Here is a 26,847-nt window from a genome sequence, read left to right on the forward strand (position 1 = left end):
CCTGATTTCTGCTGAGATAACTGAGCTCAGTGGGGCAGCAGTAAGGATGATAATATTGGCCTCAACACCCATGGGTTAGACAGGAAAAACTGGCAGTGTCCTGTTTCTTATTGACCCTTTTTGGAAATATACAGCTGTCGGTTGAGGACACAATCTGGTTTGTCCTGATGCTTCCTGTGTCAAATAGTGTGTCAAGATTCATGTGTGACTGATGTTTGTGGAGCTGGACCATGGTAGATGAAATTGGGGGAAATTTAATGTCGCGAAAATCAGACTACAGGAAATGTAAAAAAGCCTCTAAGTAGCATCCAATTCTACAAATTTTTTTTATGGAGACTGGCTCTGAATTGAAGCAGCGTATGATATTGCTGTTAAATTGTTTTTGTATGATCTAAAAAGAAAGACTTGCATTTGTTGGCTGAAAGTTGCTAAATAAGTACTTTTTGTAGTGTAGTCAGTGCTGTAATGTTGAAAACATGGCAAGCCATTTGCACACCTCAAGGTCTCTCAGATATTATAATGACTGGATAATCTGTTTTTGTGATATTGAATGAGGGATAAATATTGGCCCGAGCACCAGGGATAACACCCTTGCTCTTCCTTGAAATAGTGCCATGGGATCTTTTTTGTCCACCTGAGCGGGCAGAAAGGGCCTCAGTTTAACGTCGCATCCAAAAGCCGGCATCTCTGACCAGCACAGTACTGAGGGAATGCTGTACTGGGTGTCAGCTAAGATTTTTGTGCTAAAGTCCAGGAGTGGGACTTGAACCCACAACCTTCTGACTCAGAAGCAAGAGTGCTACCAACTGAGCCACAGCTGACATTTAATGTAACTGCCAACTATATCCAATCATGAATTAAACTGGACACAAATATAGTACATTTAAGATCCTCTTGGCTACTTTCATGTTTTCAACAGTCTTTCAAATCCTACCCACAATTTTCACTTATTGGGACCCATTGAGTGGTCACTCATTATTTCTCCAGTCCACACCTAGAGTCATAGAGTCATACAATACAGCAACAGGCCCATCGTGTCCATGCCGGCCATCTAGCACCAATCTATTCTAATCCCATTTTGCATCACTTGACCTGTAGCCTTGTATGCTATGGCAATTCAACAGCTCCTCTAGATACTTCTTAAATGTTGAGCGTTCCTGCCTCTACCACCCCTTCAGGCAGTGTGTTCCAGATTCCAGCCACCCTCTGGGTGAAAACATATTTCCTCAAATCCCCTCTAAACCTCTTGCCTCTTACCTTCAATCTATGCCCCCTGATTATTGACCCCTCCGCTATGGGAAAAAGTTTCTTCCTATCTACCCGATCTATGCCCCTCAATTTTGTATACCTCAATCAGGTCCCCCCTCGGCCTTCTCTGCTCTAAGGAAAACAACCCTAGCCTATCCAGTTTCTTTCTTCATTGCTTAAATGCTGCAGCCCAAGCAACATCCCGGTGAATCTCCTCTGCACCTTCTCCAGTGCAATCACATCCTTCCTATAGTGTGGTGTCCAAAACTGTACACAGTACTCCAGCTGTGGCCTAACTAGCGTTTTATACGGCTTATAGAGTACTGCTTATAGTTTTGGTCTCCGTATTTGAGGAGGGATTCACTTGCATTGGAGGCAGTTCAGAGAAGGTTCACTAGGTTGGTTCCTCGTATGAAGGAATTGTCTTATGAGGAAAGGTTGAGCATGTTGGGCTTATACTCAAATGAGAAATGATCTTATTGAAACATAAGATTCTGACGGGGCTTGACGGGGCAGATGCTGAGAGGATGTTTCCTCTTGTGAGGGAATCTGGAACGAGGGGTCATAGTTTCAGAATAAGGGAAGAATTTCTTCTCAAAGTTGTGAATCTTTTGGAGTTCTCTATCCCAGAGAGCTGTGGGAGCTGAGGCATTGAATATATTCAAGGTTGAGATTGACAGATTTTTTGAACTATAAGGGAGTCAAGGGTTATGGGGAACAGGCAGGAAAGTGGAGTTGAGGCCAAGATCGGATCAGCCATGATCTTATTGAATGACAGAACAGGTTGAGGGGCCATATGGCCTACTTTTCCAATTTCTTATCTTTTTATGTTACATGCTGTATCATCAAATGTAACATAAGAGAAAATTCTCTAAGTTTGACTTTTCATTTAAAAACTTGCAGATTTGATGAATTTTTTGTTTATTTTTAAGGTGCACCTCTTGAATTACTTGCAATCCTTTTGTAGAGCTACTACACTTGAAAGGTAAGCGATACTTTCATTTTGGGAGTGAAAAGGAATAAAGAGACTGATACTAACAAGGGCTTTTATTTCTGCATCAGATGTCCCATGCATGATTGAGCAGATAATTCATGGAATCGTAAAATGGTTACCGCACAAAAGAAGGCCTTTCATCCAGTCAAATCTGTGTCAACTCTTTGCAAGAACAATTTAACTAGTCTCACCCCACCGCCCTTTTCCCCCCTGCAAATGTTTTTTCTTCCGGCGCATATCCAATTCCCTTTTGAAAGCCATGATTGACTCTGACTCTACCTCCACCACTCTTGTGCAATACATTTCAGACCCTAATCACTTGCTGGGTAAAAAAGTTTTTCATGTTACCTTTGATTCTTTCGCGAATCACTTTGAATCTGTGTCGTGTTTGAAGCAGACGGTGTCAAAGCTGCTTGATTTTGGACAGGGTTGGTAGTGCAGTGGGGATGGTGGGGGCAATAGAGTCTGTGTGAATAAGAGAAGTTCGAGTTATTGGAAGGTTCCTGGGCCTGGCCCAATGTTCTAATGAAGAATGCATGTGGGTGCTGATGAATCCATGCTTTCACCCCATTTTCTCCTATTAACTGTGTGCATGGATCTCTCTTCAGTTCTGATATATATTGCTCCCTGCTCCGCTGTTTGTTTCCTTGCTCTGCTCTCTGGTCCCATCTCTAATCGTCTGAGTTGAGACAAATGCCACCTGCCACAGACCCATTATGGGGGAGAAAAAGCAATGATGTTTGGATCAGACAGAGCTCACTGTTCTGCTGCATCTGTCTGTTTGAGAACAAACCTGCAAGAGTTAATAAAATTCTGATTAATATATACTAGAATCTGCGAATAAAAAGGGGAAAGGCTGAAACTGACAAATGGCAGGAGTGATAACAGCTTCACTTTCACTGCTGCCACCTCTTTATCGCAGTTTAGGTTTTTATTTTTCTCAACTTATTAGAATACAAGTGTTAAAATTAGCCAGGACTGCTGCTGCTCAGAAATGGGATAAAGTGAGAGGCAAATGTTGGAGGTGGCAGGGTAGGGGAAGAGAGGGTGGAAGGAGAGAGAGAGAGATATGCTAAAAATGAAGATTAACAGAAAGGGAGCCAGTTTTTTTACATTTGTTCATGGTGTGTGGGCATTGCTAGCAAGGCAAGCAGTTATTGCCCATCCTTAATTGCCCTTGAGAAGGTGGTGGTCAGCCACTTTCTTGAGCTGCTGCAGTTCATGTAGTGTTGTAGATTGATGCTTTTTTTAAAACATGAGCACTACCATGGTCAATTAGTTTTGTCAAGAAAAGTACAGTTTTACATTTTTTCTTGTACCTGCCCCCTTTGACTTGTGGCATATGGAGAATAGCAGAAAATTGATCACACTTCCTGCTTGTTTACTGGACCGGTTTATTCAGGCTTTTTTGTTTGGGATTAGAAGTTGACCAACTCCCCTGCAGCTGGTAAGAGATTACTAATTTTTGTCTGAGGATCATACAAGTAACACTTGCTTTTTCTTTGCTCCTTCCATTCTGTGTTTGTTTGGTCTATTGTTTCAAATGCTTATTGTTTCTTTCAAGTTATTTTATGAAATCCCAATTAAATGTGTTAATGAATCCAGAAAGCATAGGAACAGTTTTCAGTAATGGATTTCTGAATTAGCACTTTTGTTTTTTTACAGTGAGAAGATGCCTTTCAGTAATGAGAAACATTCCTTGAATGATGAATCATTGAACAGTGACACTGAATCTTGTGAACGGTCAGATAGTGTCAACTCTTCCAACGACTACGAATATGCTCGACAAAGCTTCAGTAGTGATTCTTCCAGCAAACCCAGCTCTCCAGCCTGTAAGTCTTTGAGCTCTATCTTTCACAACAGTTGCAAAATGTGGTCTGTGATAGATAGTAATGTATCTGAAGCTATTATTACCTTCTGCACATTTAGGTTGAATGCAGCCTTGCTTTATTTTACTGTGCAAGAAGCACCTAATATTAGAATTAGAACATTACAGCGCAGTACAGGCCCTTCGGCCCTCGATGTTGCGCCGACCTGTGAAACCATCTGACCTACACTATTCCATTTTCATCCATATGTCTATCCAATGACCACTTAAATGCCCTTAAAGTTGGCGAGTCTACTACTGTTGCAGGCAGGGCGTTCCACGCCCCTACTACTCTGAGTAAAGAAACTACCTCTGACATCTGTCCTATATCTATCACCCCTCAACTTAAAGCTATGTCCCCTCGTGTTTGCCATCACCATCCGAGGAAAAAGACTCTCACTATCCACCCTATCTAACCCTCTGATTATCTTATATGTCTCTATTAAGTCACCTCTCCTCCTCCTTCTCTCCAACGAAAACAACCTCAAGTCCCTCAGCCTTTCCTCGTAAGACCTTCCCTCCATACCAGGCAACATCCTAGTAAATCTCCTCTGCACCCTTTCCGTAGCTTCCACATCCTTCCTATAATGCGGTGACCAGAACTGCACGCAATACTCCAGGTGCGGTCTCACCAGAGTTTTGTACAGCTGCAGCATGACATCGTGGCTCCGAAACTCGATCCCCCTACTAATAAAAGCTAACACACCATATGCCTTCTTAACAGCCCTATTAACCTGGGTAGCAACCTTCAGGGATTTATGTACCTGGACGCCAAGATCTCTCTGTTCATCTACACTACCAAGAATCTTCCCATTAGCCCAGTACTCTGCATTCCTGTTACTCCTTCCAAAGTGAATCACCTCACACTTTTCCGCATTAAACCCCATTTGCCATCTCTCAGCCCAGCTCTGCAGCCTATCTATGTCCCTCTGTACCCTACAACATCCTTCGGCACTATCCACAACTCCACCGACCTTCGTGTCATCCGCAAATTTACTAACTCACCCTTCTACACCCTCTTCCAGGTCATTTATAAAAATGACAAACAGCAGTGGCCCCAAAACAGATCCTTGCGGTACTCCGCTAGTAACTAAACTCCAGGATGAACATTTGCCATCAACCACCACCCTCTGTCTTCTTTCAGCTAGCCAATTTCTGATCCAAAGCTCTAAATCACCTTCAACCCCATACTTACGTATTTTCTGCAATAGCCTACCGTGGGGAACCTTATCAAACGCCTTACTGAAATCCATATACACCACATCCACTGCTTTACCCTCATCCACCTGTTTGGTCACCTTCTCGAAAAACTCAATAAGGTTTGTGAGGCACGACCTACCCTTCACAAAACCGTGCTGACTATCGCTAATGAACTTATTCTTTTCAAGATGATTATACATCCTGTCTCTTATAACCTTTTCCAACATTTTACCCACAACCGAAGTAAGGCTCACAGGTCTATAATTACCAGGGCTGTCTCTACTCCCCTTCTTGAACAAGGGGACAACATTTGCTATCCTCCAGTCTTCCGGCACTATTCCTGTCGACAATGACGACATAAAGATCAATGTTTGTTTGTTTTACTTAACAATTGAGTGATGTCCAGTTACCATGATGATTAAAAAAAAATGTTCAAAGGTATAAGATTGATACAGTATTTAAATAAGTACTAAAGGACCCAGTCAGATTTGATGTTCGTACCTTCTAGACATTGGACTACCCAATTTACATCAATTAGCCTAAATGGTTTTGAACTTATTGAATTCAGGAGCAAGAAATTTGTGTTTTTTTTTGTTCTCCACAATGCCAAATGGAGTTAAAATATTCCATCACAGGGTTGAAGGAACAGTGAGGTTGCTAATATTGACCTTCTGAGTATTTGCAATCTTCTGCAATTTTCACCACTTGCTTATCCCAGTGTAAATCACCAAACCAAGAATGTGAATGCTTGTTTATAATTGAACAGCACTCACAGTCCAATGAGTAGAAGAAGGCCAATATTGCAGACTGAAAGTTACTGTCTTAGTATCACTGTGCTGTAGATAACCCATCTTCTGTTTTATGTCTGTCTAAAGTGATTTGATTGTCCCTTATCTTGGATGGCTAGGTGACGGCACCTTCTGCTTATTGAAGACATGCACTTGGTTAATGGCATCCACCACATCATTGATTAGGATAGTAAACCAAGTATATTTACCTAAAGTGCACCTGTATAGATGCAAAATAAAATGGAGGTTTGTTTTATCGTGACCTAATGTTTACGTCCTCCTGAGGATTGTCCGCCCGAGGATAACATGCATCTAATTAACAATTCACTACAAGAAAAGACCAGTTTCTCTCAAGGCAAGAATGCTGCACGCCAGTAAAGGCCCCAAAATTCCAAGGGCTGCTGTTGTAAGTTCTTACTAGATATGGAGAGAATTTCTGTGTTTCTGCACTGTGAATTTGACCATATCATCAGTGATCAGACTTGCTTTCAAGCCAAATTGGCGATCAAAGGTGATTTTTAATTTCAGATAAGCTTTTCATTCAGTATGATTTTTATGGCCTTTGACACCATTGTCAGGGAGATTGAAGGCCTGGGCCGTTAAAAGCATGAAGTTGAAAGCAATGGAGAAATGAAAAATTCTGAGGCAGAGTAAACATAGGGTGAAGGAAGAGATTCAGAAGTTAGGACTATTTCTGTTGCCTGTTATTCTTGCGATTGAAACACTATCTCCTCATGCTCTTAGAGGTACATCATTCTGTAGCTGGAGTTCAAGTTTGAACCTTGAATGAGCCACTAATAGGTGGTTGGAGACATTAATTTTCTTCCTGCTCAAGGTGAGGGACTAGCTGGAGAGTGAAAAGCTTCCACCTTTTAAGTCTAAGCCGGATACGAAATAAAATGCTTTCTATTTCAGCTCAAGCTGCCTTAACATCAGCTTCAGAAGAGAATCTTATACTATGCCGGTGTGGCATTTGTTTCTCATATCAGTGTGGCCGCCTTGTCTTCCTGAATAAAATTATTCATTTTTGTAATTGAAAGAAGTCTTCTGATGTGGATGGTTGGCAATTAGGAGCTGAGTTGAGATTTCCTCATAGTCATTTAACTTGGGACTCTTACAGCTAGAAGAAGAGCCTTTGATCCCATCCATATAGGCTGGATTCAGATTCAGGTTCCAAAAGTTAGAGGATGCTGCCTTAACCCACTCTACTATCCAACCCCCTTGTTTACTTCATTAGACAGGGGAAATGAGCATTTGGGCATAAATCCAAAAATAGTAATTGCTGAGACTTGAGTAGGAGTTGAGCCTTGGGGAAACTGGGACACATGGGACATGGGTCAAAATCCTGGAACTCCCTTCCTAACAGCACTGTAGATGTACCTACCCCACATGGACTGCAGTGGTTCAAGAAGGCAGCTCACCACCACCTTCTCGAGGGCAATTGGAAATGGGCAATAAATGCTGGCCTGGCCAGCGACGCCCACATCCCATGAATGAATAAAAAAAAATAAAATCAAGATCTATCTGGAATTCTGAATGTAATCTTGGATATGCTGCCACATGGCAGGAAAATGTTAGCAAGTGCTTATGCAAGATAAAAAGCCATCTTACTCGCATTTTTGCTACATGTGTGGTATGCATTCTCACACTTTCCTCCTCACCTGGTTTTAATGGAAGTACTAAATTGTAGATGTTAATGTTGAATAGCTGGAGTAAGATGTGTATTCCTACACAAGTGATAGTTATGAGCAGTTGCATGTTTATGCTGAGACTTTCCAGAGTATGAATCGTCAAAAGTTATTTTTTGGTTTTGTCACTGCAGCAAGCCCTCCTAAATTGGTTTCTTTTGATGACCTGATGGAGACTGCAAAAGGATTGTCAAATATGACTCTGGCTCATGAAATAGTCATGAATAGCAACTTTCAAATGAAACCAATTGATCTTCCTCCACAAAGGTAAGAAAAGCTGCTAAGTTTCTCTAGTTGGGATGATAGGTGTATAAACTTGTTCATGGCCATCCACTAGTGTTGTACTTCAGGAGGTATAGGATGGAGATTAATTATCTTTAATGTTTGATCTGCCACCCTTGCCAATATTGATGCGACTGATCTTTGAGTGTCAAGCACAGCTCACAATGTTTTAGTGGATATGCCACCAATTCATTTGCACTCATTTCAGTTTCAACAAAGAAAATCAGATTCTGTTTTAGATTTTTTTTTAAAAATCTGATATAAATATGCTATCAAACTTCAGTGGACTGTTTCTAATTTTGTTCACTAAAATGTCAAGAAGTTACAAATGGGGGGTAAAACAAGACCAGTGAATTTTTCATTTAACCTAAGACTAATTTAAGATGGAGATGCATTTCTATTAAGGGGAGAAGAAAGGTATTTATGGTGCTGTATCTGCTTTATAATTTGATATGTGATCTCTGACAAATCATTTAAATGATGAAGCATTGGCCTCCCAGTGAAAAAGGCCAGATTCACATTTCAGCTTTGAAGGTTAATGTTACTTCACGGAGGAGGAAAGCATAAATAATTTAAATGTGAAATACATCCATCCCTCAAGAATATATTATTCCAAAATCTTCTAACAGTGAGGTAATATTTTCGGTCCAGAAATGAATTGGCAGAGATGATTGGTGTCTCAGAAAGGGTGATAGTTTGGAAATTGTCTGAAGAAAGTTAGTGCAGCCCATTTCCACAAGTGTGGATCTCAGACTGCCAACTCCAAGCATGGTGTGAAATTCTGCGACATGATAAGACTGGAGGTTTTAGGACCCACTAAAAATGGATCTGCCTGGCAACCAAATTTAGGGCATCATGTCAGTTTTGGAATTCAGCTTGCAACTGACTGAACAAGATCTGTGTTTCCAGGTGGCACTACTGTGTGTCTTATGCAATGTAAAATTATCGAGCAGAATTTCTTCTTTTTAAAAAAAAAGTCAGCCAGCTTTTAAAAAGCGAGTTACTTGGTAATCTATTTGAATGGTAAATATTTTGATTTTAAGTGCTGCTCTCCTGCTTTAATCCTGATGCAGCCTATTTCATTTTGTTACCTTTATTTTTTAAGACAGTTGAGTAGGAGCCTTTCAACCTAACAGCATGAATGACAGTGTCAGTTTGGCTTTGGTTTATATTTCTCTATGATGCAATTCAGCTGGTCTAAAACTAAACTTGAATATGTAATTTGGGTTCTTTATCTCTCTTTGAAAATAAAATTCAGATTAGCAAAATCTCAAAATAGTGCCCATGTTGAGATTTGATCTAAATGCCTGTTTTGAGTTTAAAATTCTCTTTTTTATCTCCGTAACTTGAGGCAGTCCAATTCAGACCATCCATATCAACAATGTGGCTACAAGAGCTTTGTAGAGGGTGGGTATTCCGATGAGTGGCTCACCTGCTGACTTCCCAAAGCCTCTTCAAGTACAAGGTGCAAGCCAGGAGTGTGATGGAATGCTTGTCACTCGCCGAGATGGGCGAGGCCAGAACAACACTCGTAGCTCGACACAATCCAGGACAAAGCAGCCTCTGTCACTGGACCCAATATCCACCTTTCACCGCCAGCACACTGATCAAGTGTGGGCCATCTACAGGATGTAATGCAGCAACGCAATAGGATTACTTTGACGACACATCTCAGCCCCACAGTTTCAAACACAGGGTGACAATATCAACAACATCTGGGAACACTAGCCCCTGCAAGTTCACTTGCTTCCTTCAGTGCTTCCTCGAAGTGATATTGAACATAGGAGTATGGATTCACCATATGGAGTAGAGGGTTAGTGGTGGTATAGGTTATAGGTGCTAATCAGCATGAGGTTTCCTTGGCTGCCTTTTATTTGAAGCCATGAGATGTCATAGGGTCCTGAATATATGTTGAGGGCTCCTACCAATGTGTATAACACTGCCCTCACCTTGATGAGTCCATCCTGCCAATGGAGAAGTACGTCTCCAGGACTCTGACATTGACTGATGGGTGTTTGTTTAAGACTCCGTCAGGCTGTTTGACTAGTCTGAGACAGTTCTCCAAACTTGCACACCAGTTCTCGGGTGTTAGTGAGCAGGTCTTTGCAGAGTTGTGTCCTGATGGGTACTGATAAGAACCATCCAATATTTCTCTTTGATTGTGTTCTGTAGCAATTGTTTTACAACTGAGTGACATCGATTACACATTGTGGGACTGGATGCATGTGTAGACCAGACCATGTTCCCTTCCCTGAAAATCTGGCTGCTTTCATTGTGGCTTTTACTGGTGCTATATTTATTACCAGATGTATTGCATTTACAACTTGCCACGGTGGAGTTTGAAGCTGTGATCTCTAGGTTGCTAGTCCAGTACCAAAGCCATTACAATACTCAACTATGTGTTCCTACAGGAATTGGTTGAGAACATTATGAGCAGGATTTAGTATGTTAGAGTTCAATGTTTCTATAGTGTCATTCCTTTTTATAGAAGCTTACAGAAGTAATCATTCCTTGGTTCTAAGCCAGCAGACACCAAGGATTATATGTCTCCTCTTTCTGATGACCTTTCTGGGCTTAACCAATAGTTAAACATAGTTCATCCTCTAACATTCATGAGATACATGGCAGGGTGCCTGTAAGACCACAATCAGCAGAATTAAATGATAACTAGGACTTTCCTCCCTGCTGTGAATTATGATTGGTGACATTTTTCCACTAGCGTCATTTTCTTTTTTTGTTTATATGCCACTGATGAAATTGTTAGGAATGCTGCCAAGATTATTGGGCCCAATCACAAGAGTGGGTTGAAATAATTATACCATTGGTGTTGAATAATCCATAGACTTGCACATCTTTAATTGTACTTCCTCTGCATCTCCTGCAATGGCTTCTCTTTGTGCCCCTACAGTGTCATTTCCTAGGGTGTCCCAAGATTATAAAAGTATATCATTAATAATATACTATTATATGGCCCAGTAATTTATATATGGAAATTCACTTTGTTCTCATTTTACGTGGACTGTGTCACAGGAGATGCACTCATTACTATAATCTACCAATCTTAAAGCCATTCCAATAAATACTAGGCCTGACCAGCTTCTCATAAATCTATAAAAAGAAAAATACTGCAGATGTTGAAAATCTGAAATAAAAAGAGAAAATGCTGGAAACACTTAGCACGTCAGGCAGCAACCCTGGAGAGAGGAAGGTAGAGTTAACATTTCAAATCAATGACTTTAGGTTTAAATGGAAGGTCATTAACCTGAACTGTTAACCTTACCTTCCTCCCTCTACAGATGGTGCCTACAAGCTTACTGTTTCAAGCATTTCTGTTTTTAGAAATACAATTGGCTTTGAATTGCATTTATTTCTGGTAAAATTGCTTGCATTTCTTCCTTATAAAACCTGTTTTCAGTTCTTACTTTATAATCATGACATTTTAATAGGTCTATTATAGGCAGGATGAAGCCTCTGAGTCTAAAATTTAACAGTTGCAATTTAAAAAAAATAAACTTCAACTCTAATTTCCATATGTGTTTTTAGTTGCATTCTATTTTTGATGGCTGTCTTTAGTATTCAGTACCTCATTTTTGATGGCTGTTTTCTATTGTGCATATGACGGTCAAATCTTATACTTAGAAAGTATGAATCTATTAATACTCTCCAGCTAATTACCTACGCTTAAATAAAGTCACACAGGAAACATTTAGCCCATTGCTTGAATTTGGTTTGGGAAGGGGTCTTAAAACCACTTTTTATTTTTCTCCAATATTCTCCCAATCTCTCCTGGAGGTACAGCTTATGTTAGGATGTTTGTTTGTTCTCATGTACCTTTCTCAAATGGCCATTATCTACTGGTTGCCTTGATCTTGAGTATCAACAGATAACTCAACAGTGGGAATGGCAGAAATCAAATGAGTGCCCAATTCTGTCCTCACTTGATACTCATGTGCAACTCCAGCATAAGTCACTGGATGATGATAGGAATAGGAGCCCTGGCCCCGATTCATGGATGCTGTGGCCAAATGTGGTATTCACATTGCCACTTTAGCTAAGATCAACTAGTTCAGTATGGATCAGGGATTGAACCCTTCAAATTCTGTAGTAGTTGATTACAGATGACTAATGCGCAGGGGAGACTTGGTAGAAGAGAACTGCCCATGAGTCTCATGGCTGAATTTGGCTGACAATGAAATGAAGCTGCATTGGTCTAGTGCAGGGGTCGGCAAACTGCTGCTCTTTAACATCTCATTTGTGGCTCCCAACCTTTTCCAGTTGGCCTAAAAAAGCCTAAAAAAATGACAAAGAACTCGATGGTAACACAATTTTCCTTATTGAATTATTCATTTGCTTAGTCAAAAATTTTGTTTCTTCGCTGTCGAGCTTCAAAATAGTATTTTCTGGTGATTGTTTTGGAAAGTATATGGTAATTGTGATCGTAAAAAGGTAAATTAAAAGTTCAAACTGCCCTTAACTGTGTCGTCTTCTAGTTGACAGTTTATCTCATGATTCGATTCATAGAGGTTAAAGAATTTAGCATTCACAATGATTTAATGCTAGAATTTACTAAGTTATATAAATGATATTTGGAGAAATATCACATGCAGGGATTTGTCTCACTTGCTGAGAAGACTAGATTTTGTATTGTTATCACGCCAAACAGGACTCGTGTATCTCTGATATGGGAGGAAATGGTTCATGTTAACAAAAAATCAAATTCTGTCTGGCAATTGTTAGCAAAGTTCAAATCCTTTGCCGAAAAATATCCACCGTTATGATTCTCCAGGAAAAAGTTGATAAAGCCGAAGGCAAACTTAAGATTTGGATAACATCAAGATTCAATATTGAAAACAAAAAATAATGGTTTTTACCTATTCTTGGGATGCAGAAACCAGACTTTTGCCCGATCTATATACAAGATTGAAATTACATGAAATTCAGTAATAACTGCGGTCATTCTTATAAGCGTCAGAGAAGTCAAAGCAAGTGACTTTTTGCAGCATCAAATAAGTGCATAATGTTTCCTAGCATTTTGATAAACAACTTTTTCTTAAGGTATGCTTATGCGTTTACTCCATTCTTTAATTTTTTTTTGTCTTGAGGCTCCCAATAATTTTTATTTTAAGGAGAAAGGTTGCCGACCCCTGGTCTAGTGTTTGTTGAAGTTAATGGATGCCATTTAAGTAGTGTTTTCTAAAAATTGGATATAAGCGCCTGTGGAGTTGAAATGGTTGGTAATAATATCAGTACTTTGTTAGTTACTTTAGTTACTTTCTCCTTTTAATGGCTATTGTGCCAGGTTTCTTTGGAGTTGACAAAATGGTAATTTTTTTTATTCGTCTCTGTAATGTTAGCAGGCTTGGGTTGATAGGCTTGTTGTGTCACACTCTGAAAACTTGATGACTGTATGCCTGAATGTTATGTAGAAAATACATGCAGTACTGAACGCTTTTTAAAATCTAGTTATCATTACCATTTCTTCCGAACTTTATTTTGCAATCTTTCATTGACCGGCTGCAGTTTTCTGCTTTCTTGAATGTTTTTTCTTCTCTCAAGGGGGAGGGTGAGATTTTGGCCTAAAATTTAGATCTCACCTGAATCGAAATGCAGGACACATTGCACACACCAAGTGAGGCTGGCAGCAGAACCACAGCAAATATGTTCATTACTGGTGAGCTCTGAATGGAAGTTGTGACCCTGTAGACATCTTGCTGGTTGTGGGGGTGGGCGGGGGGGGGTGGTGGAAGGGGAGGGATGGGCACTTCCCCACTTCCTGTTTCCAGTTGCATTAACTAGGGAAGCACTGGAGAGTGATTAGGTGCTAAATCAAATTTGCTGTGGTGCTGCTGCCAGCCTCATTTGGTGTATATATATATATATATGTGTATGTAATTTCTGGAGTACTGCAGCTTCCCAACATTCTTCTACTATAGCCCTCAAAGCGTTTAAAGTGTAATACTTAATAATTGAAGTGTAAAATAAGTGTTAACTAATCCACCTGAGACCACTGCATTTATTTAATATACAGTTTACAGAGGAGAGTGAAAGAAATAGTTCACAAAGCATTCTGGGACTGCCTGGAGGCTCAGTTGAACAAGGATCCTCCTGAATATCATCACGCCCTCTTGCTTTTGGGAGAAATTAAAGAGGTAAAGGATTGAATGTTTTAATTTCTCTTGTTGTTTTGAAGACCCATCACATCGGATTTAGTCTCCCCTCCCCTCCAAATCTTTGATCTGGGATATTGTCTGATAAAGGTGAAGAAAATATCAAAGAAGGGTGATGTATATAAGTATTTCCTTTGTCATTAGTTATTTTTCATATCAACACTAATTCACACATGTATCAGTAAAATCTGTGATATGCTTGCATGTTCTCTTTCCTCCTCCTTTTCTAATTCCACCAGACTGAAATGCGAATGTGGGGTGTTTATACATTAGTAGACAAGTTTGTTTTTTAAATTTCAGGTATAATCAGTTCGGTCACCATTTAGGGAGCAAGTACCCTACCTAACCTGATTTATTTTTTTTGCCGTGTAGACCAATTTGACAAGATAGCTAATATGGTGGCAATTTTAATGATCTAGTACAACCAGTTTCATACAGTAACAAGGCAATGAGTCCTAAAGATGGATAGTACTCCAATCTTTCCGAAGCCATGGACAAGATTTGGACTTATTCAAAATCCACCCATTTGTACAAAGTTAAAATCAGCCCCATGTGTTGAAGCTGTCTGGTTCTTTGCTCCTGTTTGCACTTTCTCCTTAAGGCAGTTCTTTTATATAGCCCTAACTCCATGTGATATCCCTAAGAACATTGCATCTTTCACCAGCAATAATCATTAAAACGTAGCCCATTTTACCCATATACGGACATGCTCCCACTCCCCGATCCTCTTTCAGCAGTTTTCCATCAGATACAACTTGAAACAAACTACAACAATACAGTTTAGTATTGCAACTGCACCCAATTATAGCACCAAATCTCAGTTTATGCGATGAATAAGTGCTGAAAACGCCATTATAAAATGAACCTAATAAGTGGAGTCTCTTACTACAAATGTAACACCAGTGAATCTAATGTTGTAGATGCCCAGATACGAGATGAAAGCTTCTTAATTTATGTAACTTTTTAAAATCATTTTAGATACTGCTCTCATTTCTGATACCTGGCCAGAACAGACTTCGGAACCAGATCTCGGAGGTCCTGGATTTAGATCTAATCCAACAGCAGGCCGAGCACAATGCTATTGACATTCATAAACTGGCTGTTTATATAATTACATTAATGGGAAAGTTCTGTGCCCCAGTCCGGGATGATGATGTGAAAAAATTAAAATTGGTTACTGGAATAGTGCCACTGTTCAGGTAAATAAGTTTTCTACATGGCTAGGGGAGGAGTGGGGCGTGGGTGGTGAAATAGGAGGTAGATTTACAAGCTCCTACTTTTGAAGTTTTTAAGTTTATTTAAGAAATTGAAAACCTTCCTCTTTCCGATTACTGGTGTTGATTTTTGAAAAGGGGACCAGCCCTTTGTACATTTGTGACCAGAATGTTGCTTTTTCTGACATACTTCTGTCATAAAACTTTGTGTGAGCTTTGTATTTCTTCATTAGAGAGATATTTCATGTCCTTGATTTGATGACTATGGATATGGTCAACTTCACCATTCAAAATATCCGACCACACATCCAACAGTGTTCTGTAGACTATGAACGAAGCAAGTTCCAGGATTTTCTCAACAAACAGCCCAGTAAGTTTGGTAGATTTGATGTTAACTAAACAAGTAAACATACAATATTTCATCAACAGTTTTTTCTCTCTGGTCCTTACTAATACCGTGCAGAATTAATTTTTGATTGTCTGGGAGATCGAGCAGACATATATTTGAATAAAATTGGGTGTGGCCAGATTCATCCCAGGAGCAAGGCATTTGACATCTTCCAGCTATGGAATGGCAGCTGACCTTTTAACATAAATTAAGGTACAACAGAATGAAATCAAAAGCATCTGGGGCATTAATTGGTAAAGGTCTAAAGGGAAGATATCCCAATGAATGCAATAGTTTTTTTGCCACTAGAAGGAGGTATTGCCAGTAAAGAATGGGAGATCAGATTTGAATAATGCAGATACAGGATGCATGAATATTCAGGATATTTATTTGAGGACTAGGAAGTATTTATCCAGAACTTTCCCTTGAGATTAAATGGGATGGGAGTGTATGATGCGGTAGATTCTAAACATTCTGCAATAGGAGTAAATTTTAGTTGAATGGCTTTTCCACATTCTGTTTTTTGTTTATCCATGGAGAAATTGGCAGTGACCCAGTTGGCTTATTCACCCATTTGAATTGAAATGGCACTCCTGTCTGCGAAGCTGAAGTACTCTTTTACTTTTTAAAAATAGTTTTAATTCTGCAGGATATTAACATTTCTGATGACTAGCCCTACTTGAGGAATACTTTAATTTTTATAAAAACATGAATATTTCTATTTATAGATGCTCTTGATTACACAACTCAGTGGCTAAAGGAGTCTACTGCTGAAGTTTCAGCCTCAGTGCCCTCCTCAGACACATCACCCTCTGATGCTGGCGGGAGTTCCTGTCTTTCCTTAAGCCCATCTTCTGTGCTAAACAATGGTTATTTGAAATTCTTGCAGTGGGACTACGACAATAAGCCAGTACCTGAGGTAAATGCTAGATTTTTGTAGAAGGGATCCTGAAATTCCTGTAAATTTGGAGATCTTTTTCCAAGTTGCAGCAAATAGTAAAGTTGGAGGAACCGACATGGAACTCTAGAGCTCTCTAGGATCTTTCTGGCTGAGATGACTCTTTAGGGTCTAATGATTTGGTGTGCGGTGGAGAGGAGGATGAGAATACATTTATTCCAAGAACTTGTAACTGCATCTTCTGGGAAGATCTTTTAATGAGTATAATGCCCAAATAGTTTTGGGAAGAAAAAAAACTGAGCTGCTGTTGGATGTATCCTGCAGACAGTCAAAGAGACTGTCTCCCCTTCTGTTGGCAGCAGAGGTGCAAATGACATTTTAAATGAGATGGAATCTAAGAGTTGTCCATTAAATGTATTGTTTTCAATCCAAGAATAATGTACGGGGCATTGGCTGCTGTTATATGTGGTGTTACTGAAACTGGACTTTCTTTTTGAGTTTTCCGTTATTTGTATCTGTCTTTATCTTAGCACAACTTCTCCTATTGTCATCTCCCATTAGAATATGGGGATGAAGTTGTTAATTCTTAACTGCATGGAATGCATCCTAAACAGAAACAATTTGCTGATTCCCTCTGCCTGATAAACACTCTCCAGAGAGGAATATTTCACCCCAGACTGGTCTGGAAAGTTTGGACCCTCAGCCAGTTAATTCATCTGCACAACATGTTGAGAAGTAGAACAGAATTATTTCCCCTCCATTGCAGATAACATTATGGACTAAAACTTTGTCTCTGCCGGTGGCCTAAGATGGGACATATCAGATTGAATAGCGCCTGCTATTCAGTTCCATTGCAGCCAATGAATTAAATATCAGACGCTGCGTATAACGGGCAGCTGATCGATACGTCCTGTTTTGCGTCACCGCCTGAGACAAATTTCTAGCCCTGTAAGTCTGCTGAATATTCTTTATATTTCTAAAGAAGGGAATAGATATTTAGCAATTCTATTTGTGCCTGAAGTGATGTTGATTTCACTTACAAAGGTGTTGACTCTTGATCTGCTAGAGGCAGATAGATGTCTTTTGACTTCAGATGTCTTTCCAAATAAAAGTCTATTAATTGAAGGTGGTTTGTCTTTAATGTGGAGTCTATCAAAGATCAGGCCTCCTGTTTGACACTTCATTGGAGGAGGCAGTGTAGGGTGGAATCTTTGCTCTTCACAACCTGTGTGTGTTCCTATTGAGTCTGTCATTTTGTGATATTCTTGTGTTTACAATGACACCTACCCATGGCTGTCAGCCTGAAGCATTCAGATTTGATATCATTGAAGATCCACCAAGCTTATCTGGTATTTAGTTTGGTGGTGGAGGTGGTTATTAGGCGTCAATCAAAACTCCTTTCCCTCATCACCACCTCACCACCACCGCCCACCCCATATTCCAATCTTTCTATTGTAATACAACCAAGTTCCTGGAGTCCTCCATTCATATAACAAACAAGTCAAATTTTGTGGCACATCTTCCCACTTGCTGTAGAAAAGTTTTAGTTGTAGTTGCATATTTGTCTTAAGCAAAGTGTAGCAGTGGCAATTTTAAAAGAAAGAGATGCTTCAATTAGAAACTTGGGAGCGCTTTGATGAAAAGAGGGGACCAGGACATTGAAGCAGCAGAGCTGAAAGTCACAGTAGGCAGCAGCACAATGGAAAAGGGTGACCTGGAGGAGCCAGCCATCTGCCCACTGAATGGAGCCCCGTATTAGGGTTCCCCAGGGGTTGAGAGCAGGATTGTGGAATAATGGACTTGACATATGTGGAGTGGATGCCGAAGAATTCCATGCAAACCAAGGGCTCGCTCAGTGCAATTTCTTTTATTTTGGTTTAATTTCCTGAGGCTTTTTACTATTTTCAAAGAATCAAAGAGAGTAAATTGATGTTGCATGGTGTTTGTGTCTGTGTACAACACATGATATTTTTAAAAAATCCTCCTTTTTTCCTTCTTGTGGGAAAAGAATGAATTTTGGGCTTGTTGCCTTTTCCACTCCATTTTAATATGTAATTTATTACTTGTCATTCCTAATGAAGATCAGGTGAACTGCTTCCAGGTCCCTGACAATAGTACCCTGTAGCCGTTTGGAAATGCAAAGAAGTATCCAAAATTACATTTTTTTAAATACTCCTGCATCACAGTGCATTAGAATGTCACCCATTTCCTGCAGGATTCACTTTGTTGGAAGTCAATAGCCATCTCGCCAAATGCTTCTTCTGAAAGCACAGAAGATGTGATATGATAATTACTTGGACATAGGCACACCATGTTAATGCAGCTTAGACACAATGCAACAGGGCTGATTACCTTGGAGCAGAGAAGGCTGAGGGGGGACCTGATGTAAACAAAATTATGAGGGGCATAGATAGGAAGAAACCTTTTCCCTTAGCGGAGGTCTCAATAACCAGGGGGCATAGATTTAAGGTGAGGGGCTTTGAGGAAAAGCTTTTTCACCCAGGGGTGGTTGGAATCTGGAACACTCTGCCTGAAGGGGTGGTAGAGGCAGGAACCCTCACAACATTCAAGAAGTATTTAGATGAGCACTTGAAATGCCATAGCATACAAGGATACGGGCCAAGTGTTGGAAAATGGGATTAGAATATATTGGCTTGATGGCCAGCACGGACACGGTGGACCGAAGGGCCTGTTTCTGTGTTGTGTTACTCTATGACTATACACCTGAATGCACAGTAAGTTCTGGTATTGGCTATGTGGGAGTTGTGGGCATTGACCTACATCCTGACTGAATGGTATGATGTGTTAGACCACAAATTTGCCATTCATTACCAACTTTCTTTTGTCAAATTACAATGCAGTGTATACTGAAGGAAGGGAATGTCGGAAGCTTGTTATCTCCATGTGGCTGGTTTAAGCAGCAGTGGTAGAGGTTTAGGAGCTAGTCCTTTCGCCACAGTTCGTGAACGGCCTGCTAAGACCAGGGAAATGCGAAGGAGAACTAAGTTTGCATTTTGACCCCCATGAAAAGTATTCAGAGTTGTGCTGAAGTGCAGTTCCTCGATACACAAAATTACTGTAGTGGGAGAGCATCTTTTGTAGGATCATAAAACCACAGAAACTAATTGCAACAAAACATTTAAGCTCATGGCATTCAAACTATAGTTTATTCTCTTTTAGACTCTGATGACTGATCGATCACGTCTGCAAGAACTGCAGCAAAGACTCAACCTGCAAAGGCTTGTGGCCTATATAATGCTGATCATTTACAACATGGTGGGGGCAACCATTTCGGGCCTACCTGAGTTTGCAGACAAATTAAAGCGAGTTATTGTTGTCTTACTTGAGGGCATGCACGACAAGTGAGTTTGATTTTCCTTTCTTCGTCCTAATGTTATAATTGATTTTGAATTCAATGAGCCACTATAATAAGCCTGTGTGCCATGATCAGTGGTATTGTCTGGTGTCAGGTTAAAACCAAGGATGAGAACCTGCTTATGCAGTATTGAGATGGGTACCGACAGTATTCAGATTTTCAGTTTCCTGATTTTTTTTTAAAATCCCGGATGTAAGAAATCTGGGCTGGGGTGAGGCAGTTTAGTATAAAATCACATCACTGCCTATGAGGAAAACACGATTCATGTGCAGGATCTGAATAAGCTGAATATGTTATGAAACTGGACTATCCCTTTACTAAATATTGTATTCCACAGGCTGATGGTACGTTTTCAATTTCATCGAATCATACAGCACAGAAACATGCCATTCAACTCATCATACTCTTTGAAAAAGTTATCTATTTAGTCCCATTCCCCTTCTCTTTTCCCATCGCTGTGTAAATTTCTCCTTTTCAAGTATTTTTCTAATTCCATTTTAAATGTTACCATTGAACCTGTTTCCACTGCTTCTTCAGGTAATGCATCTTGGATCATAACAATTAACAATTTTCTGTTTTTATATATTCTAATTTCCCCCTAGATTTTTTTTTTTGCCAGTTATCCAATTTATGTCCTTTGGTTACCAACCCACCTGTCAGTGGACAGTTTCCCCTTATCTATTCTATCAAAATCCCTCAATTTCTAATGTTTCTTTTAAATCTCTTAATATTCTCTCCTCCAAGGAGAACAGTTTCTCCAGTCTCTCCACATAACTGAAGTCCCTCATCCCTGGTACCATTCTGGTAAATCTCCTCTGCAGCCGCTCCAAGGCCACGACATCCTTCCTAAAGGATGCGGTGGCCAGAATTGGACACAATACGCTACTTCAGGCCTAGCCTTTGATTTATAAAGGTTTATCATAACTTCCATACTTTTAAAATTAAACCTCAGAAAAAATGGCAATGCAGTGTATCATGGCGCATTTGCTTATAAATGGTTTCTCAAATAAAGCATTGTTCTAAATTTATGTATCTTTTGGATATATTAAAATACATCTTATAACAATCATTCACAAGTGTTTCAGTGGCTCAGTAGGTTCAATGCATCATATGATTATTGAGCCACAGAGAACCGAATGGTCCCAGGTACAATCTCTAGTCTGTTTAAATTAGTTAATCTCAGCTAAGGTTGCATTGAAAGCATGATAATCGACTTCTATGTCCCATGTTTGTGGGGCTAATAATTTGGGATTCCAGCTTCCACTGGCCTGCTGAAATTGCATGTCTCTGGTTATCTGTAGTACATTGAGCTTGCCTGATGGTCCCTAAGGTGATATATCATTGTAGGCTCTCAGATGAAAAGATACCAAAGGATTGAAAGCAATGAATTTTTTTTGAAAGCTGAGAGGAGCAACTGCACTTGCAATTGTGAGCAACCTGTTAGGTCACTGAAATTCCATGATCACAATGTGTGTTCAAATAATGCTATTCAGGTCAAGTAAGTAGCCCTGTGCTTTAAACAAAAGTAATCCAGTTTAGCCATCTTTAGAGTGCTGAAAACTCTGTTAAATTCTTCAAGCTTTTCTGATGCAGTTTTTTTTATTTGTGTGTAATTTGTGTCTCTGTATAATTTTTAATAACTTCAAAGGAATCGCTGACCATGGACATGAAGAATGTGTCAGCTGTGGCTCAGTTGGTTGTGCTCACCTTGGAGTCGGAAGGTTGTGAGTTCAAGTCCCATTGCAGAGACTTTGGCACAAAAATCCAGGGTAACACTGTTGTGCGGTACTGAGGGAGTGCTGCACTGTCAGAAGTTGCCAACTTTGGGATGGGCATTAAGCTGAGGTCCCGTCTGACACCTCTCAGGTCAACGTGGCAGTATTTTGAAGAAGATCAGGGGAGTTATTCCCAGTGTCCTGACCAATATTTATGCCTCAACCAACAACACTAACAACAGATTATCTGGTCATTATCGTATTGCTCTTTGTGGGATCCTGCTCTGCACAAATTGGCTGCTGCGATTCCTACATTACAACTGTGACTACAGCTCAAAAAGTATTTCATTGGCTGTAAAATGCTTCGGGATGTTCTGGCATTGTGAACGGCGCTATGTAAATGCAAGTTTTTTTTTTTTCTTTTTACCCTAATATTGCCTGTCATTTTTAATAATTTGCAGTCAGTTTCCAACCTTAAGATCTGAATGCAAATAGCGTAAACTTGATTTGCTGAATAACAGTCAAAGGAACAAATCACAGAATCGTAGAATAATACTGCACAAAAAGAGGTCATGCCTCTTTGTGCCGATGTCAATTAATCCCACTTCCCTGTCTTTTCCCTATTGCCCTGTAATTTTTTTTCCCTTAAAGTATTTATCCAATTCTCTTTTTGAATGTTACTATTAAATCTGCTTCCACTGCCCTTTCAGGTACTGCATTCCAGATCTCTCAAAGTAGTGTGTTTTAAAAAAAAATTGATGCAAACATTGGCTTTGAAAATTAAAAAAAAAAAAAGACAGAAATTTGACTTTCCTCTCATCTTCCAGGGTGGTACATGCTTTCAGGTCTCAACTGAATCTGCTTTTGAGTTGGCAGGTGGGAGGTGCACAACAGTGGCTAGGAAGCTTCTGTGTCACAATATGTTGTCACAACAAGCTGCATCATCAAGCTGTTAGGAAATTATCCAATCTGATTTTTCTTTTTAAATAATTTTTTAACATTATGAAATGTTGAACAAAAAATGCCATTTGTCCTTGTATCCAGCATAAAACATTCACTATGATTCACCTGCCAAAACTGAGGCACACATTATTTTGCCACATGAACATTAAAACTTAAAATCGCAAGCCCCTGACTGGAAAGACATTTTTGCATAGTAACTAGCAGTGTTGGAACAAAAGGAACCCAGCCATTGCTTCCCCAACACACAGTAGAAGTGGTCAGACTAGTTTTAGTCACATGACTAGCTGGCTGTTGAAATTTGAACTTCCAACAGGAAAATAGATCAGAACGCCATGTGCTCCTGGAACTGAAGCAAGAATTGCAGCCTTTCCTGTCTGCCTGCTCCCATCTCATTCCCACGGAACTGAATCTTGTGAAAACATGTGAAACTGAGAGAGAAAAGTCTTCTACGTGAACAAGGTTTAAGAAGAATACTAGGCCCCCAATGAAACGTAAGACCATATCTTCAATCAAGAACGACAGCGAGCTCGAAACACAGTAACAAGATATTGCCTCATACTGTTCCACTTTATCTTTTCTTCTGTTTTCTGTCCCTAACTGCATGTGTATATCGCTTGTGCATGCTAGCGTGAGCGCGAAGTATATCCATAGGCGTGAACCGTACTAAAGTTTAAGTAAGTTAATAAATTTCACTTTACTTCTTTAAACCAAAGAAAGCCTATTTTGTGCTCATTTCTTTACCTTATAATTGGAAAGCTGTGAACAAGAATGCACAAAGGGGAGCTCAAAACACACTGTGGTTAAAATTAAACCCTGTTACAATAAGACCAGGTGAAGATAGTAACAGATCCCTAGACACCTTTCTCACCTGGTCGTAACACTGAAGTAAATTGAAATGCAACATTTGACACAGATTTGAACATTTTTTTTGTAAAAATGAGACCTTGTTTTGCAAGATTAAGTCCAGTATGTATTATTTCCTTTACAATCCTGTGGGTGAAGACGTGTTGAATTTGGTAACAGGTGGTGCATTTGTACTGTCGTAGTGGAGTTGAGGCCTAACCTGAGTCTAGACTGCATTGGTGGGAGACTCTCCAGGGAAGGGTACTTGGGTATGACAGCACATAGCATGTGAGGTTGAATCTGGTTTAAAAAGGGGTCCGTTGGGCTTCCTATGGATCTTTTCTTTTATAACACACTTTAAAACTTTAAATACTGGAAGGCACTGTATTTCTGCACTTAAGGATTTGTGCACACAGCTTTCTTCTGGGCAGGAGTAGCAGAATAAACAAGATTCTGTCTGTTTACAATCAACACACATTGGTTTCTTCAGTTACAATAAACCATTTACAACATATTAAAATTCTTGCATCTGGTAGACCTGTCTACAAAACTTTTTTTTATTAGTCATAGAATTATGCAGCACAGAAACAGGCCCTTCAGCCCATCATGTCTATGCTGGCCATCATGCACCTATCTATTCTAATCCCATTTTCCAACACTTGGCCCGTAGTCTTGTATGCTATGGCGTTTCAAGTGCTCATCTAAATACTTGTTAAATGTTGTGAGGGTTCTTGCCTCTACCACCTCTTCAGGCAGTGCATTCCAGATTCCAACCATCCTCCGAGTGAAAAATATTTTCCTCAAATCCCCTCTAAATCTCCTGCCCCTTACCTTAAATCTATGCCCCCTGGTTATTGACCCCTCTGCTAAGGGAAAAAGTTTCTTCCTAGCTAACCTATCAATGCCCCTCATAATTTTGTATACCTCAATCATGTCCCCCTTCAGCTTTCTGTGCTCTAAGGAAAACAACTGGAGCCTTTTCAGTCTCTCTTCATATCTGAAATGCTCCAGCCCAGCCAACATCCTGATGAATCTCCTCTGCACCCTCTCCAGTACAATCACATCCTTCCTGTTGTGTGGTGCCCAGAACTGTACACAGTACTCCAGCTGTGGCCTAACCAGCGTTTTATACAGCTCCATCATAAGCTCCCTGCTCTTATATTTTATGCCTCGGCTAATAAAGGCAAGTATCCATATGCGTTCCTAACCACCTTAGCTACCTGTGCTGCTGCCTTTAGTGATCTATGGACAAGTGCACCAAGGTCCCTCTGACCCTCTGTACTTCCTGGGGTCCTACCATCCATTGTATACTCCCTTACCTTGTTAGTCCTCCCAAAATGCATCACCTCACACGTCTCAGGATTAAATTCCATTTGCCACTGCTCTGCCCATTTTACTCGTCCTGTAACCTAAGACTTTCCTCCTCACTATTTAAGACACCACCAATTTTCGTGTCATCTGCGAATTTACTGATCATACTTCCTATATTCACATCTAAATCATTAATGTACACTACAAACAGCAAGGGTCCCAGCACCGATCCCTGTGGTACACCACTGGTCACAAGCTTCCACTCGCAAAAACAACCCTCTACCATCACCCTCTGCCTCCTGCCACTAAGCCAACTTTGGATCCAATTCCTATAGTGTGGTGCCCAGGACTGTACACAGTACTCCAGCTGTGGCCTAACTAGCGTTTTACACAGCTCCATCATATCCTCCCTGCTGTTATATTCTATGCCTCGGCTAATAAAGGCAGGTATCCCATATGCCTTCCTAACCACCTTTTCTACCTGTGCTTGATTCAATGGGCTCTTACCTTTTTAACCAATCTCCCATGCGGGACCATATTAAAAGCCTTACTGAAGTCCATGTAGACTACATGGACCACACTACTTGTGTCACCTTTTTCCCAATTTATAAATTGTATCCCTACTTCTAATGGGAACTGCCTATGTAGATCTTTCATGTATAATTACACCCTCCTGCAAGTGGTAACTTGGTAGCACTCAGTTTTTTGCAACTCTCATCTCTTCAGCCTGTATAACATGAAACTTCTATGCTTCAACCAGCTTTTTAGATTTGCTTTCTAAATTGCTGTAAGTTTTGCTTAGTTTGCTAAGTTTAAAGAATCAAAGCATTACACAAAAATAAGAACCAAATGCATTAGTTTAAAATGAATTACATTTGCTTGCTCTGCTTCAATTATTTTATGCATGTTAAATCTGCTTCACCTGAAGACACCATTTTAGTCTGGTTTGCTGTATGGAACACCACAGGAGATCAATTGGTTCATTTTGTTGTGATCCCCATGGAGATCACAAACCAAAAGACCCCAATCCACTGATTGACCCCAATTTAGAAACAAAACCCCAAATGGACAAGATTTCACTTTTACAAATGTTACTTTAACACTCAAACCAAAATCAACAAAAATTAAACATGAACTAACAGTTAAATCATGGTTGATGAGATTGCTTGTTAATTATCAGGTGCAATAAAGATGGATTTCATGAGTCTTTTTCGGCAGTTCTCTTAGCAAAGATAGCACCATTTACAGCCACAAAGTCCTTCAGATATTTGAACTTTTCAAGTAGATCTCCAGATCCAGTCTTCCTAGATGCAAACACTGATTTCCATTCAATAGTTACCCTGCAATCCTGAACTCCACCGATACAGTCTCCACCAAAACTGTGCACCCTTCCAGAACTTCTGTAGTTTTGCTCACAACAGTCTTGATGGTGTAGCTGCACCAGTGTTGCCTAAAGTAACTCTTTCAATCACTGAAAATAACTGCACAACTCGTATTTGCCAAGGGCCAGCCCCCAGAATCAATTCCAATCACAGCAGCCCGTCTTTTTAAAAACAACAGCTTGCTGTTTTCTTCAAATCTCTGCAATTTGTAATCTTGTAAACTGAAATCTGAGCTCCAGTTACAAGTCTCTGGTCACACCTCTGATCATATGACTGTTTGTTTTAACTGGTCTTAACCAGTTTTGCCTTCCCCAGAACTTTGAAGCTTTCAGTTTCCTTTTCCAGTAAAGGACTGTCTCAGAAAAAATGCAAGCTTTGAATCCAAAGTCAGTGCACCTGGCAGTACATTCAATTGGTCAGCTGCTCAGGTAGTAGTCTGCACACATGGACTCCATCACAATTTTGATAGCCAGCATACCAACCACTAATCTGATTATTCTCTCTCTCTTTTATTGGTTATACG

At 40.0% G+C, this 26,847-nt stretch overlaps 1 protein-coding gene across 4 annotated transcripts in view; it reads left to right on the forward strand.

Moving 5' to 3' along the window:
* Positions 1 to 26,847, forward strand: part of tcp11l2 (t-complex 11, testis-specific-like 2) — a 34,660-nt gene that overhangs the window by 3,560 nt on the left and 4,253 nt on the right. For 3 of the 4 annotated variants that reach the window (XM_068059038.1, XM_068059039.1, XM_068059040.1), the window contains exons 2-9: positions 2,181 to 2,233; positions 3,908 to 4,074; positions 7,920 to 8,052; positions 14,096 to 14,216; positions 15,213 to 15,433; positions 15,682 to 15,818; positions 16,565 to 16,755; positions 19,915 to 20,096. In XM_068059038.1, the coding sequence (XP_067915139.1) occupies positions 3,915 to 4,074; positions 7,920 to 8,052; positions 14,096 to 14,216; positions 15,213 to 15,433; positions 15,682 to 15,818; positions 16,565 to 16,755; positions 19,915 to 20,096 (1,145 nt within the window). In that variant the 5' untranslated portion in view covers positions 2,181 to 2,233; positions 3,908 to 3,914. Of the gene's footprint in view, positions 1 to 2,180; positions 2,234 to 3,907; positions 4,075 to 7,919; positions 8,053 to 14,095; positions 14,217 to 15,212; positions 15,434 to 15,681; positions 15,819 to 16,564; positions 16,756 to 19,914; positions 20,097 to 21,758; positions 26,845 to 26,847 lie in introns of those variants that run through there. The other variant, XM_068059041.1, reaches the window with a different exon arrangement.

The sequence above is a fragment of the Heterodontus francisci genome, chromosome 27 (assembly GCF_036365525.1).
Source record: "Heterodontus francisci isolate sHetFra1 chromosome 27, sHetFra1.hap1, whole genome shotgun sequence".
Lineage (NCBI taxonomy): Eukaryota > Metazoa > Chordata > Chondrichthyes > Heterodontiformes > Heterodontidae > Heterodontus > Heterodontus francisci.